Source organism: Adelges cooleyi, unplaced genomic scaffold (genome assembly GCF_023614345.1).
Source record: "Adelges cooleyi isolate 19-005CV unplaced genomic scaffold, UGA_ACOO_1.1 ACOO_flye_CR_arks_rails_tigmint_CR_PRNA_39, whole genome shotgun sequence".
Lineage (NCBI taxonomy): Eukaryota > Metazoa > Arthropoda > Insecta > Hemiptera > Adelgidae > Adelges > Adelges cooleyi.
This window is the reverse complement of record NW_026096067.1, coordinates 116,599-130,255: the sequence shown is the minus strand read 5'-3', so window position 1 is coordinate 130,255 and position 13,657 is coordinate 116,599. Positions and strand designations below refer to the sequence as shown.

Below are 13,657 nucleotides of genomic sequence, written 5' to 3'. Positions count from 1 at the left end.
TAAGTAATCTAATTAGGAACATTCTCCACTTGCTTCAACCACTCCATCATCTACTAGTCATCTGCAATTAGAATATATTTTTATTATTGTACAAATCAGGTTTTCGATAATAGCGGGAAAACAACAACTTGAATATAATTGTGTTAGGATACAATTTAATTGTGTGGGCCATAGGCACGTGCTGTCTCGCCTAATGAGAATATGGCTCTGCCAATATTAACTATACATTATCTAACACTAGTCTCTGACTGATTAAATAGTATATTGTTCGAAATAACTGTATACAGAATATGTCCTCATATCGATTGCTTCCAGTTGATGAAATGCAGCTTACAGAGCTTACAACAAATGCTGTGCCTTCAAACGATAAAAGAAGGTTTTTAGTTTAGTTAAATAATGTGTAAAAAAAGAACTACTCATTCAGTTGCTTCTCTTTTACTATAATTATTAAAGATATGACTAAATATGTGACTTCGTTAGGGAAAAATGCACGTATATATCATAAGACCTTGGAGTTACACCACTTTTACAATGAACTGAGTACTGGCTTTTGTTTTCTTACAAATTAACATTTTATTCTCAAAAAAAAAAAATGTTAGTTACAATGTATTATATAGTAGTTGCTAATGTCATACATAACCTATTTGATATTGTGGATATTCTTAAAAAATATGTTCTACCTTGTTTGCTAGTCTGTTTTTGATATACCTGTAATATAATTGGATATTTATTTTCTTTAGTTTTCTTCTCATACTTCCATTTAATATTCAGAAGACGTTACACTTATCATTTTTTCAAGGGCTGCATTAGGAAAATTAATCTATGGATTTGTGGACTTAGTTTTTTAATTATAATTTTAATTTTGCAAAAAGTTTCATTAAGAAAAATAGTACCTTTTCAGTTAAGGTAGAATGAGGGTCAAAGTCAAAAATGCAACAGAAATAAAAACACCTTAAATTCAAAATTTAAATAAAATTAAAAAAGGAGTGATAAAAATCCTGGATTAAACCTTTGACAAAGATTAGATAGACTTCCATGTTTTGGATTAATTTTGGTGCAGCAGAAAACATGTTAACAAACAGACAAAACGTACAAATTTATTTTTAAATGTGATTAAAATATATATTATTACATTAAATTGTTAATTGGCTATTTTTTCAACAGTAACAACGTTGCTTTGCCTGTTTATTCAAAAAAAGTAAAAAAACTGTAAAACTATTTGAATAATAATAACAAGTCAAACAGTGTTGTAAGTGATTTGGTATAAATACATTCATGTTTTATACAATTCAAAGTTTATGGTATACGTTTAATAGGTTGATAGCAGTTAGGATTGAAAAAAAAATAAAAAATTACACGTCTTAAGGATTCTCCATTTTATAGATATATCAGTATTTATTATTTAATCAAAGCCCATTTTAGATTAATTTAACATGATATTATGATTTACAGAAATAATACATAAAAAATACAAAGTTAAATTCACTAAACACGAATTATACTATTACTTATATAATAGAAAACTAATTTATACAGGGGCCAATAAATAAAGATGGCGAAGAAAAAATTCCAAAAATCTTTAGAGAGAAACACACGTTCAATAGGAGGAGGAAAATTTTACCAATTTTTTCTTATTCAAACTACATCTCAAACATAATATTAGTATCATTTATTAATTTCATAACCACTACTAAAAATTATTTTTTAGTAGTGTATTTCAGTTGTGTATTTTACTGATATAATTTTTTTTTGAAATAATTAAATCAAACTACTTTCAGGTACTTCTTCTAAGCAACGATGAAGCTAAGCAATTAAATGTATAGATATTTTTTCCTATGCTGAGAAACAATGGGACTGTAAACCCGCAAAGTCATGAGATAGAAAATATCATAAATATAGTGTTTAAAAAATTAGAATAGTAGTTATATTGATAAGTAAGTAAAACAAGGATAATTTTCAATTCAGCCCACTGTGTGTCGTTTACCAAACCGCAGAAATTGCCATTGCTGATCCATTTATTTTGATGAGTTAACTAATAAGATTTAAAGAGCAGGATAGATTCTTATCACATGTTTATAACTATTATCATAATGTTTATAACTGTTATCATAATGTTTATAACTGTTATCATAATGTTTATAACTGTTATCATAATGTTTATAATAAGTATGTTACAAGTTAAGTAAACAGCGCAGAACTACACAACTACAAACATAGGTATTAATTATTTTCTACACACATCAAATGGCCGACTTCAATTATTCTTATCACTTAGTTAGCAATCCAGTTTAATATATAATTGTGGTATAAAATCACTATACAGGGTGATCATTTTATCGTGAACCACTCACGATATCTCATGGGGTTTAATGAGAAATGAAATGAATTATTTTTCATAAAACGTTAACTGAATTTTTCACAATTTCTTTTGCAACTTAAACGTTGACCGGTCGATGACCAGTTTTGGATAACTAGTTTTGAAGTTTCGAGAGCTTGAAAGTGTATACATGATATATTAAGTGGTTTACAATAAAACGATCACCCTGTATACGGTCTAAACTAGGAAAATCTTAAACCGTACTAACGCGGTAATAATAAAACAAAAATATTACAATATTTCATTTAAGCGCACCGATTCCTTTTAAACACACCAGGGCCGCGTCCATTTTCGCTAATTTTTTTTTCCTTTGATAAGCCATCGCACTGTATTTAACACCGTTCAGAGTTACCTGAAAAGAATAAAAATTGTAAGTGTTTTCGATAATTGTAGTATTGAAACGAGTAAATGAATTTTATTTTCAACGTACGGCCATACGGTATAATCGTGCAGGCTTAGAGCTAGTTAAGACCTCGCCTATAATATCATACTTTGGCTGTACCCATTTACTGTGATCGCAAATTTGCTTCAGTAAAGACACCGGATGTGAATCTCGGATCTTTTTACGGCCGTATTTCTGTGATGTACGGTTTTTGTCTTCAACAAATAATCCTAATAAATACAAAGTTTACTCGGATTAGACACGTTTTTTTAACACAAAAACAAAAACTCGAAATCGATACTTTTATTTCTCTGCACCAATTGCATAACTCCGTCACTGTTAACGACGGGGCCAGTGTTTTCAAGTTGATTCTATAATCAAAAACAAATAGATGTATTAGATGATAAAAACAAAATGTCGACGAAATCGCTTTCAATTGAAAAAACGCTTCGATGCGATTCTGTACAAAAGGTGGAAATACAGCTGTTAATATCGATAAAAACGCATTGTACTTAAAGCGGATTGCATGGTTTTTTTGTAAGTAAGTTTTAGACCAAAAATCCAGACAAAATTTTGACTACTTGAGATGGTCCGATTTCGATTGCGTAAAGATAAAAAGCTAGTTCTGTAAAAGAACATTGGCTTTCAGTATTGAAAAAATTGCAAATTTAATATTATTTTATTACAAGAAACTGCAATTTTTAAACGCAAATCGGCTTCCTACATAACATAGAGAAATAACCAAAGAACTAGAATCTCTTTACATGATTGGACCGTATCCTAAGTAGAGGAAATTTTTGTCTAGCATTTTGGTTATAATATTAATCATTCCTAATTCCTAATTTCATAAAAATAAAAAAAATCATGCATCTTTTTCCGTTCTAGATCTACCTTTGGTGTAATTTTAAGTTGAAAAATATGTACATTTTTCTCGATTTTGAAGGGGAAGGGTGCACTTTTAAAATTGTCGGCCCTATAAAGTTTTAATAACCTTTTATGTTTTTCATAAAAACACATCAACGCAAAAACAATACCTTTTCAGTTCGCATCGAAGATAAAATCTACCGACGGAGTGATATTTTTGTAAATGTACAAAAGTTAAAACAAGCAGGAAATAATATAGAGAAACATTATTTAAACACTTTAATTGCTAATTGAGTTGGGGTATGACATTTTGATGCTTTAAGCCCATTAATTCGTCCGGTTTTATAGAAGGGCAATGAAGGAGCACAGTTGACCTATAATCAAAAGTAATAATTATTTGCAGGAATCATAAAAATAGTATTTTCGAATAGACACGTTCCATCTATATTTTTATGTCTTATCTATGATTTAAGTTCAATTTATTTGGAAAATGTGGTAGTTTATAAAGGTACGTCAAAAACTATTCAGAATGAATCATTAAAATGTAGGCTAGCTGTTTATAATAGTTAATACTGTTTTTGAGTAGGCATAGTAAAGATGTAATTAAATGTATGGAATACAAAATGAATTATGAAACTATTAAACATAAACCTACTGTTCAGCAAGCCTCAGGAATAAAATGAACATTGGACGACAACTAGTGTTTATTTAGAAGTCTGTGACTTTATTATGTCTCAAGTTAAAAACAAGATTTCACTGTTCATCTCGTTGCATCAAATTTATTTTTGATTAAAAATGTAGACCATTTCAACGAAATAACATAATATGTTCATCCATATTTGGCGACAAAAAACTAAACTAGAAATAATTTAAAGCAGATCTGAGCTAAATATATGTATAAGTTAACAGTACTCAACATAGTAGTAAGCTAATGATTAGTTGTTATACATTGTGTGAGGTTACTAAATTGAAATAATAAAATTACCGTAGCCTCTTCAGGTGGTTGAAGTTCATTGGGAATTTGTTGTGCAGCTTTAAATCGTTTATTCTTGTCGATTTTTTCACTGAAAAAACAATAATTTTTTTTATATAATGAACTTGTTTTAAATAGTTCTAGCAAACGAATAGCGAAAACACTATTAATAGTGATACTGAAATCATAAAAAAAAAATATCAGCTTAAACAAAATATATGCATATATATGTATATCTGATATCCGAATACAATATAAAAATATAATAATATTTACCACGATGGAGATCTGTGTCTTTTTGAGTTAGTGGAGAGATCTTTTGATCGAGATCGCTTATCTAGATGTTTATCTCGTGACCGAGATCGACATTGGTGATTTCTAGAACCGTAGTGTGTCGATGAAGAGTTTCCATTTGAGTCATTATCAGTGTGATCTTTCTTGTGACTCGATTCAGAGCTACTTAATCTAAAAATACCACCAGAAAAAGATTAGACATGCTCATTAACATTGCTCGGCCCAAGTATTTAGTGAGCATGTTTTAAAAAAGACACGTGTGTTAGACATAATATAAAATATTTATCTATTGCCAAATTTTATTACCCAAGTACGCCTAAAGTAAAAAAAACAATTTGCCTATGATTTTAAAATATTGTTTCAAACTATCTGTGACAAAATCATAATTTATCAGACACTTGGGCAAAATAGGAAAGGTGTTGAGGTGTTTTAGTTCTGTTACTTTTCGACATGCCTTGAAACGTTTTTTTTTTCAGATAAACTTTAAACACTTTTCTTTTTGTGGTATTAACCGGTTGTGCAATCTTTCTATTTCATTACTAGACTATTCCAGTTAAATGTATATATGAGGCATTCAACGTCCATTCCCGGGGTCGTCGGCAAATTTTTATTATTTTTCTAACAGCTGTTATGTTGTTTACAGTAATAATTTTACTGTTTAAGTATACAAATATATGTATGTAGTTAAGTATTATATTAAATGTGTACAAGTAATGATACTTTAGGTAAAGGAGAAATAATAAAAAACATTATTGCATTTAAATAGTTTCTATTCGTCAACGTTTTCACAAAGAACACATACAGAAAAAAAAAAGTTCTTATAACATTTTACAGTAATCAATGATTATTGATGCATAAAAAGTTTAGACAGTTTTAAATCCTCGATATCTTGGTTGGGTTTCCATCGAGCAGCTGTTGATTCATTTTCAAAAAAGTCAACATATTCACATTGTCTGGATCCGAGCCACTCATCGTAGGCGACACTGTCAAACCGCAGGTGGAAAAAGAAGGTTCAGACCAAGCAGATGTTGCCGGTATACATAAATATTTCTTTGCTAATAACGCTAGTCGAGGATATTCCGTTTGGTTATTTTTCCACCAGATTAACGGATTTGACAGATTATGGCTCAGCTGCGGTTCGCGTTTATACATATTAAGTTCATTGCAATCAATGTCTTCCGATTGAGCGCCCAGAAGAAAATCCATTGCAGTCACTTTCCCGTGTACGCGGTTGTCCTTAGACGAATCCAATTTGTCCAGCATTTCGGACACATGATTTTCAATGGATTTTTTCGTCTCTACCGTTTCCATTTCCAAATTTTTATATCTCGGATCCAGAAAGCTGGCGATTTGCTCCGCACGAAGGTCACCGTGTTTTTGCTTAGCTGTCATTTCGAATCTTTTTTTTAAATTTTCTCTAACGCGTGTCTTAAATCTTATAACGTCGTCGTGAATATCTCCCCCGCTATCTGAATCATCTCCGGAGTCGACAATATTTTCATCGTTCATTTCATCTGCACAATCAACCGCGTCTTTGTCAACCGTGTCGTTCATCATATCATATACTATTGGTACGTGCATGTGCTTGTGTACAATGCCGTGAATGATTGGTCGCAAAATCGATATTGTCACATTGTCTTCTTGACAAAGCACGGTCGTGGCAACTTGCAAGGGCTTTAACAACTTAATCATGTTTGCCATGTTTGTCCACTTTCTTTCGCTCATTTCGAGTTTAATTGCCGTAGCCGGAGTCGTGCTTTTACGATCAGCCAACACCGCCAGAACAGCACTTCTGTTGGCCAACAACCTTTCACACATAAAATACGCCGAATTCCATCGCGTTGGACAACTCCGAACTAATTTCCACTCCTTCAGGCCGAGTAGTTTTTGCTTCTCTTGCAATGCCCCAGATGCAACGGTCGAATGACCGAAATGACCAACAATGGCGCTGGCCTTTCTGAGTACACCCGCGTAAGATGGAATTATTTTAAGTCCATCTTTAACAGACAGTTGTAGATCGTGTGCAGCACAACGGATACTGTCAACGTTCTCGATACACCTTATTGGTGCAACAACGTTGTCATGAACGACGGCGTGGACTTTGTTTTTTAATTGCCACTCCGCTATCACCGTTTCCAAAAATAGTGCAAGGCTATTATGGCGCGTACGACGGTCGTCGGTATACCGAGCGCACAATGTATATTTTTTCAATTCCCATTGATCGGTGATGAAATGAACAGTGGCCGATATGCAAGAGTCTTGACTGCGAGAAGACCAACCGTCCGTGGACAAACTCACGTATTGCACAGCGCGCAACTCGTCTATTATTTTTGACTGTAAACCATTGTACAGCAAGCGTAGTCGCGATAAAATAGTTGATGTTACCGGAACACCGTAGCCAGGTTCCACTACAGACATGAATGCTGCAAATCCTTTGCTTTCCAAAAACGAGAGAGGTAAACCATTCACTGCTGTCATGTAAGCCAACGCCTGTGAAATTTTTTCTTGACGGTCTCCGCTAATTTCGTTACGACGTTCTGTTTTGTTATTTATCTCGGAACTGGCAGTCGATGGAATTGTAGGATCCGAGGAATCCGTCCTGATTTAAAAAGAAAAGAATTAGGGAAAGGGAAAATGGTTTGCATCAACACAATCGTGCATGAAGACATGAAATAAAATGACTAATGTACGTATTGTACGCGAAAAAACATTGTCCACATAATTTGACACACAGTTTTTAAGTTTTCAATTTAATTTCGAACAAAAAAAAAAAAATCGATTTTTACTTATAAATCATTTCAAATGCAATTAGTGTTCACAGACAGACATTTTCTTATTTTATATTTATGCTATATTTTCTTTTCCCAAACCCAACTCGTTTTTTTCCACATGATATTTTATTTTTTGAAGATTTCGAATCGATGAGAGACCAAGTCCGTGACAAGTAGTTTAACAACTGATCTGAATGAATTAAACATATTTTGAGCTCGATTCGAATTTATTTCACTTACGACGGGACAATCTGATGACGAAGGAAGAAAGAAAATAACAAAACTCGAAAGAAAATGAGAAATAGGATGATATCAAGAAGTCATTCCATTGTAACATGTAGGTATATATTATTATTGACAAGATTAGGGAATCTAAGTATAAAAACGTTATTGATTTGATTTTTTTTTAAGTGTTTTCAGAGGAAAAATTAAATTTAATCAGGTGTAGTTTTCTTTTTCCGACGCATCGATCATATATATATATATATATATATATATATATATATATATATATATATATATTAAATGACCCAGTGTGTAAATAAAAAGATTCCACTCAAATTTTGGAAATACCCAGGTTAGGTATTTAGTTAAACACATAATAACATTTCCCACCAGCTTGACAAGACCACCATTTACGTTAAAAACTCCTCCAACTTTGACAAAAACGGATATTTAAAAAAAATAATCAATACATATTTACAAAGATAATTAATTAATTTTACCTTTTTCTAATACGTGAATGAGATCTATTTCTCTTATGCCGTTTTGGACTTCTTCTAGATCTGTCCTTACTCCGAGATCGTTTTTTTCTATTATATTTATGAGATTCATGTTTTTCTGAAAATATTAATTTAAATCAAATCTGTAAAATTTGTTTAACAACATTCATTAACCAAGACAATTTTTCAACAACATCTATTGACAAATCAATAGTGAAATACTTAGACTCTCGCACAAATATTGTTATAAAATAAATAAAAAATAATTTTTTTAAAGATCATTGGCAGTTGAAACTTGGCTAGTCATAGATTTGTATTTCTCGATTTATTTGTTTTTAGATGAATCAAGGAATATAGTGTGTAGTAGTGGTATATAGCTGTAGTGGTTTGTTTGTATGTTAGTTTTCAGTTCCTCTTGTGTAAGTATATTTTCTTTAGTTTTATTTTAAGAAAAAATAATTCCCTCTTTTCAAGGTTTTAGACAGCTGCGTGCATCAGATTTCAGAAAAATGTTTGCTTTTTTTAATTACAATTTTTTAAGGTATAAATAGTATTAATTTTTAACGGTTGCTGTTCGTTTCAAAAATCATCAGTAAAAAAGAATGAACTAATGTTTTTTTGTTGACTGAAAAAAACTATTGGTATTTTTATAAATTAATCCACTACCCTGAAATATTTGTTTTAAGGGTTGGAAATATGTTAGCTTATTCCTTGTTTAATTGCAAAAAAAAAACTACTATACTCGCGTGATATAAATTTGTATTTTTCTATTATTATCCTTATATATTTTTTTTTCATAAAATTATAAGTAAAAATAACAACTGATCTTTAAGCTAAATAAAAAAATATATAATTATAAACTGATTTTATAAAAACTCACTTGAAATATTTGGTGAATTTCCTCGCTTTACGACTGTTGTTTGTTTTGTAGACGGTTCTCCTACAAAACTTTTTTTCTGTGATGTACATAAATTGTTTTTGAACTCTTCACTCTCTCCGTTAGCTGCAAGGTCAATTGTTTCCAAATCTGTAATATTTAAAGTCATATCAGATTTAAATTAGTGTAAGGATCGTTGGCAGTTGAAACATAGCTAGTAATAAATTGTCATTTTATTTGTTTTTAGATAAGGTTAGTGGAATAGTGTGGACCGTTGCTAAAAACACTTTGTGACAAATGCTATAAATTAAATATCTAGAAAATAGTGGTTGGTTTGTTTGTTTTCCGTTTCTTTTGTGTAATTACCATTTTTTCATTGAAAATATTATTTACTTGTTCCTTATTTAATTGCAAAGAAAACTTTACTATACTCGCGTGATAAATTATTCGTGAAATAAATGAGAAAATCAATTATTTAAAAAAATTAAAGAAAAAATCAAGAATTGCATTTTTATGGTTACATGTAAATTATATTTGTATGCACGCAATAAGTTCTACCATTTTCACCGTGTTTCAACTTGTAGATATATTTTGTAATGCAAATATTACCAATTAACAAACCTTTTTTTATCTTTGTCTTATTATCCAATTCGTATGAGCTACATGGTTCTTCTTCGTGTTTTTCAGCTTGCATTCTCTCTATATTTTCATGATATACTATGTTATCTTTTAAATCTTTTATGTCAATTTTCCTATTGTTGTTTGTAATTGCCGAACTTGTATCTGTAGTAAAATTAAAACATTAATATTTATGAATATATTTAATTTAACTGAAGTAACTAAACAACAGAAGATAACATATAAATGTATTTTTTATCCATTGAGAAACACTTTTTAGCAGATTATCCCTTATTCAGCCTATTAATCTATGGGCGAATAGGCTCACCAGGACCCCTGGAAAATTTTGGGAGGCCCTTTTCTCAGTATGCTTTTTCTATACTTATAATACACTATACAGGGCAATTCATGAAGGGAAAAAAACACTCTTGTTCTCTTAAATTAATTTCAATTTCGTAGTTTGTGTTATTAGACAATATTAAAAGTTTTATATATTTTTTTTCCAGAGATCATTAGACTTTTACACCAAATGGTGAACTGTAAAATTAAATATATACGTTCTAATTAAAGTTTTAAAATGAAATACCCTTCCTCGCGTCTTAAAAATTAAACTTAAAATAATTTTGAATATAATTATCCAAAACTGGCTATCGGCCAGCCAGAATTTTCAGCAAATTATTCTTAATTAAAAAGATTTATTTGAATTATGTGTATTTAAGTCTTAAAAGTCCACACAGCTCTAAAAATATAATAAAAAAAGTAAATAATTAGTAATTTTATGTAAAAAATAAAAGTAATGAAAAACTAGAAATAACAATAGAACCTACAACGACTTAAGATTTTTTATTATTAATGAAAATGTGTGTTTATTTATCTTGTAAATGCAGGATTTATACTTTTTATATATTATATTACTACTGGATTAATCGTATACTGAATGAATAAATTAAATTATCTTTATCGTCATCTCTATCTCATTATTATGCCGTGTTCTTATAAGTACATAGCTCTGGACCTTTATTGTAAATTTTACTGGTAGCAAAAATTTAGCTTATCCGCCTCTGGTTCTAGACAATGATCGTTTTAGTTAATGTAAAAATAATAGTTTTGTTGTGTTGAAAAATAAATCATATTAATCACAATGTATCTATATATATTTAGCAAGAACAAGAACTTTAGCTCTCGTTTTATTTTGGGTTTTTTTAAAAGGTCGAATTGATGCCCCTCGCCTATTACAACAGCTGAGTGTCACATTTTTTTTTACTATAGGTGATTTTGTTAAAAATTCACCTCTAAAAATATCATGATGGACATATTTAATAGTGTATGCTGTTATATATCATTCGTATTAAGGCCACCCCATTCGTTACTTTACTTTTAAATATATATTATTATATTATATTATTTTAGTGAGAAATGTACACTTAAACATTGTCTTAAAACATTACACAAATCATATCATAGTGTTTACGTCTTATGGTAATATGTATAATGTTTTTGTGTGTTTATTAATTTTTTGGGGTGGGGTGGCACTAATAATATTTATACCTATAACTTGCAAACTGTAAACCAGCAACCTACAAACTGCAGATGAGGAAAAAAAATAATCAAAGCCTTCAATCCGACCGGTTCAGGAAATTGAAGATCTTTGTTTTCCAACCAGTGTTACCTAATACATTGAAAAACGAACCGAGAGTGTATAACAGTGTTATAGAAGGTACAATATACTATACAACGGAATTTTGGCAAGTTCGGTAAGCTAAGCTAGGCTGTACATTGTAACGTTATACTCTACTGTCGTTGTATATTTTCTACTAAAAAGTGGTGGCGGCGGTTGTTTGCGTTTATGCGAAAGGCGAGGGGATGAAGAGATGTAATGGACCACCTGGGGTTTGACCCTAAAAATCGATTCGGCTGAAACGGGTATGTTTGCGCAGGGACGCCGGTTGCTCTGGAAACAAAGATCCTCGAGGCGGCTTTTAGCAAATAATAATATGGCCTTATCTCATTCGCATTTTTAGCAATAATATAGGTATAATACCCTCATTAGACACTGCCTACATGCCACTACCTATCATAGTAGTAATTATAATAGGTATGTAGATATATGGGAATTATTGCAATGTCCAACACTGTCCTATAACGGTAAAAACATCTATCTCTCATATTGTATTATGATCTTTGCTCGTAGGGCGTTTTTTCTGTGTAGGCCTTTTCGACGTTTGTACATTGTGTTCGCTACTCAACAATCGACTCGTACAATTATATTCAAGAACCCAACCAAATGTAGTACTTACTAATAAATAACAGTTTAAAATATTTCCTCTAATTAACACTTCTTTAGTGTGTGTGTGTTAAAACAGAAATTGTTGCCTAGCAAAATTTACAAAACATTTTTCCACGGGGTTTTCAGTAAACTTATTTGCACCACTGGGACTTAATGAACCCCAATACACTTAGAGAGCGGGTTAAGAAAAATTATTAAGAAAAACAAACCATAACAATTGCTACAGTAATGTAGTGATTAGTGAAAATGTTTATTCTTATTTACAAATACAGGATTTAGCATTTTTATATTTTCTAAACATTTTTTCAGGTAAAAAAACCAAAGAATGATTTAGATTTTATTTAAAATTTAAAATAATTTACTTAATGTGCGCGATAATTAAAATATATGGAAACAATTTTACAATTTGACGAAGCAAAGTCTACCTTGAGTCAGTTCCATGTACTTCTAAGTTGGATGATTTTGCAGAAACAAAAATTTAGCACATCCGCCTCTGATTACAAATCGCAGAAACCATAATTAGCGCACATCTACACATTTCCTAACCTTAAGTGATTTTTTTTATTGTTATCATTATATATATTTTTTTTTATACAATTATAAGTAAAAATAACAACTGATCTTTAAAAGAACATAACTAAAAACTGATTTTTTTTAAAACACTTACCTGAAATGTTTGGTGAATTTGCTTTTTTTTCAACTGTTGTTTGTTTTGTAGACTGTTCCTCTACAAAACTGTTTTTCTGCAATATAGATAAATTGGTTTTGAATTCATCACTCTCTGCATTAGCTGTGAGGTCAACTGTATCTAATGTAGCTGGCATATCAGATTGAACCCCTTCTCGGTTGTCTTTTTCAGTTTTTAGTGCAACACTGCCTTCGGCAGACTTTGAGCGTTTCTTTGTAGATTTTTTTGATTTCTTTTTACGCTTTTTCTGGTTTTTGTGCGTTTTTGGCGACTTTGCACTCGACACGGATAATATACCTTCAGTTCCAGACACATGCGGCACTTCGGTATCAAGAGATTTGGATAGTTCGTTGTTAACGGTGTCCGACGTCTTTTCCATAATATTGAAATGTTTGTAATAGAATTATTAAACGTTAAAGCTGACTTTTGGACAACAATGTTGGTTGGATAAACACAGACTATTCAAACACTTTAGCGACACTCCGTACAAAGAGGGGACGTTCTCGTTTCGCGAATGAGACTGACGCCGGATGACATTCCTAAGCAATTGTTTCCCGCACTTCCCGACACTGTGGGTGGCACCAGTGGGGTGGTTATTGTAGTTTTAACGTGGCGCCAACGGAAAGAATAAAGTAAGTGGGCCAAGTTGATATGATATCAATGATAACAGTATCTTGAAAATAAAACGCCAACATTTTAAGTGAGAGGTAAAAACAGCTAATTTTCAGGGATTGAAACTGTCGTTTTTTTTTTTTTTACAAACGAGTTCAACTAACTGTAACTTTGACTGTTGAAATAATAACC

At 31.1% G+C, this 13,657-nt stretch overlaps 1 protein-coding gene across 1 annotated transcript; it reads right to left on the bottom strand.

Annotated features, from left to right (window-relative positions):
* Nucleotides 1-2,618: 2,618 nt before the first annotated feature.
* On the bottom strand, nucleotides 2,619-13,232 carry LOC126841518 (peptidyl-prolyl cis-trans isomerase G-like). The gene is made up of 9 exons (XM_050578060.1): nucleotides 12,833-13,232; nucleotides 9,882-10,043; nucleotides 9,264-9,410; nucleotides 8,387-8,501; nucleotides 4,873-5,061; nucleotides 4,609-4,687; nucleotides 3,061-3,130; nucleotides 2,880-2,989; nucleotides 2,619-2,729 (listed from the first exon to the last, which is right to left on the bottom strand). Exons 1-9 carry the CDS (start codon nucleotides 13,230-13,232, stop codon nucleotides 2,619-2,621), a joined length of 1,383 nt encoding a protein of 460 aa, XP_050434017.1.
* Nucleotides 13,233-13,657: the final 425 nt, after the last annotated feature.

Bases quoted from the DNA above. Each gene is read 5' to 3' on its own strand.
- LOC126841518 (XM_050578060.1), bottom strand. From the start codon at position 13,232: ATGGAAAAGACGTCGGACACCGTTAACAACGAACTATCCAAATCTCTT. The intron at 4,688-4,872 runs GTAAATATTATT...TTGTTTTTTCAG, and splicing joins AGACACAGATCTCCATCGTG to TGAAAAAATCGACAAGAATA. The intron at 3,131-4,608 runs GTAATTTTATTA...TTTTGATTATAG, and splicing joins AACCACCTGAAGAGGCTACG to AATCAACTTGAAAACACTGG.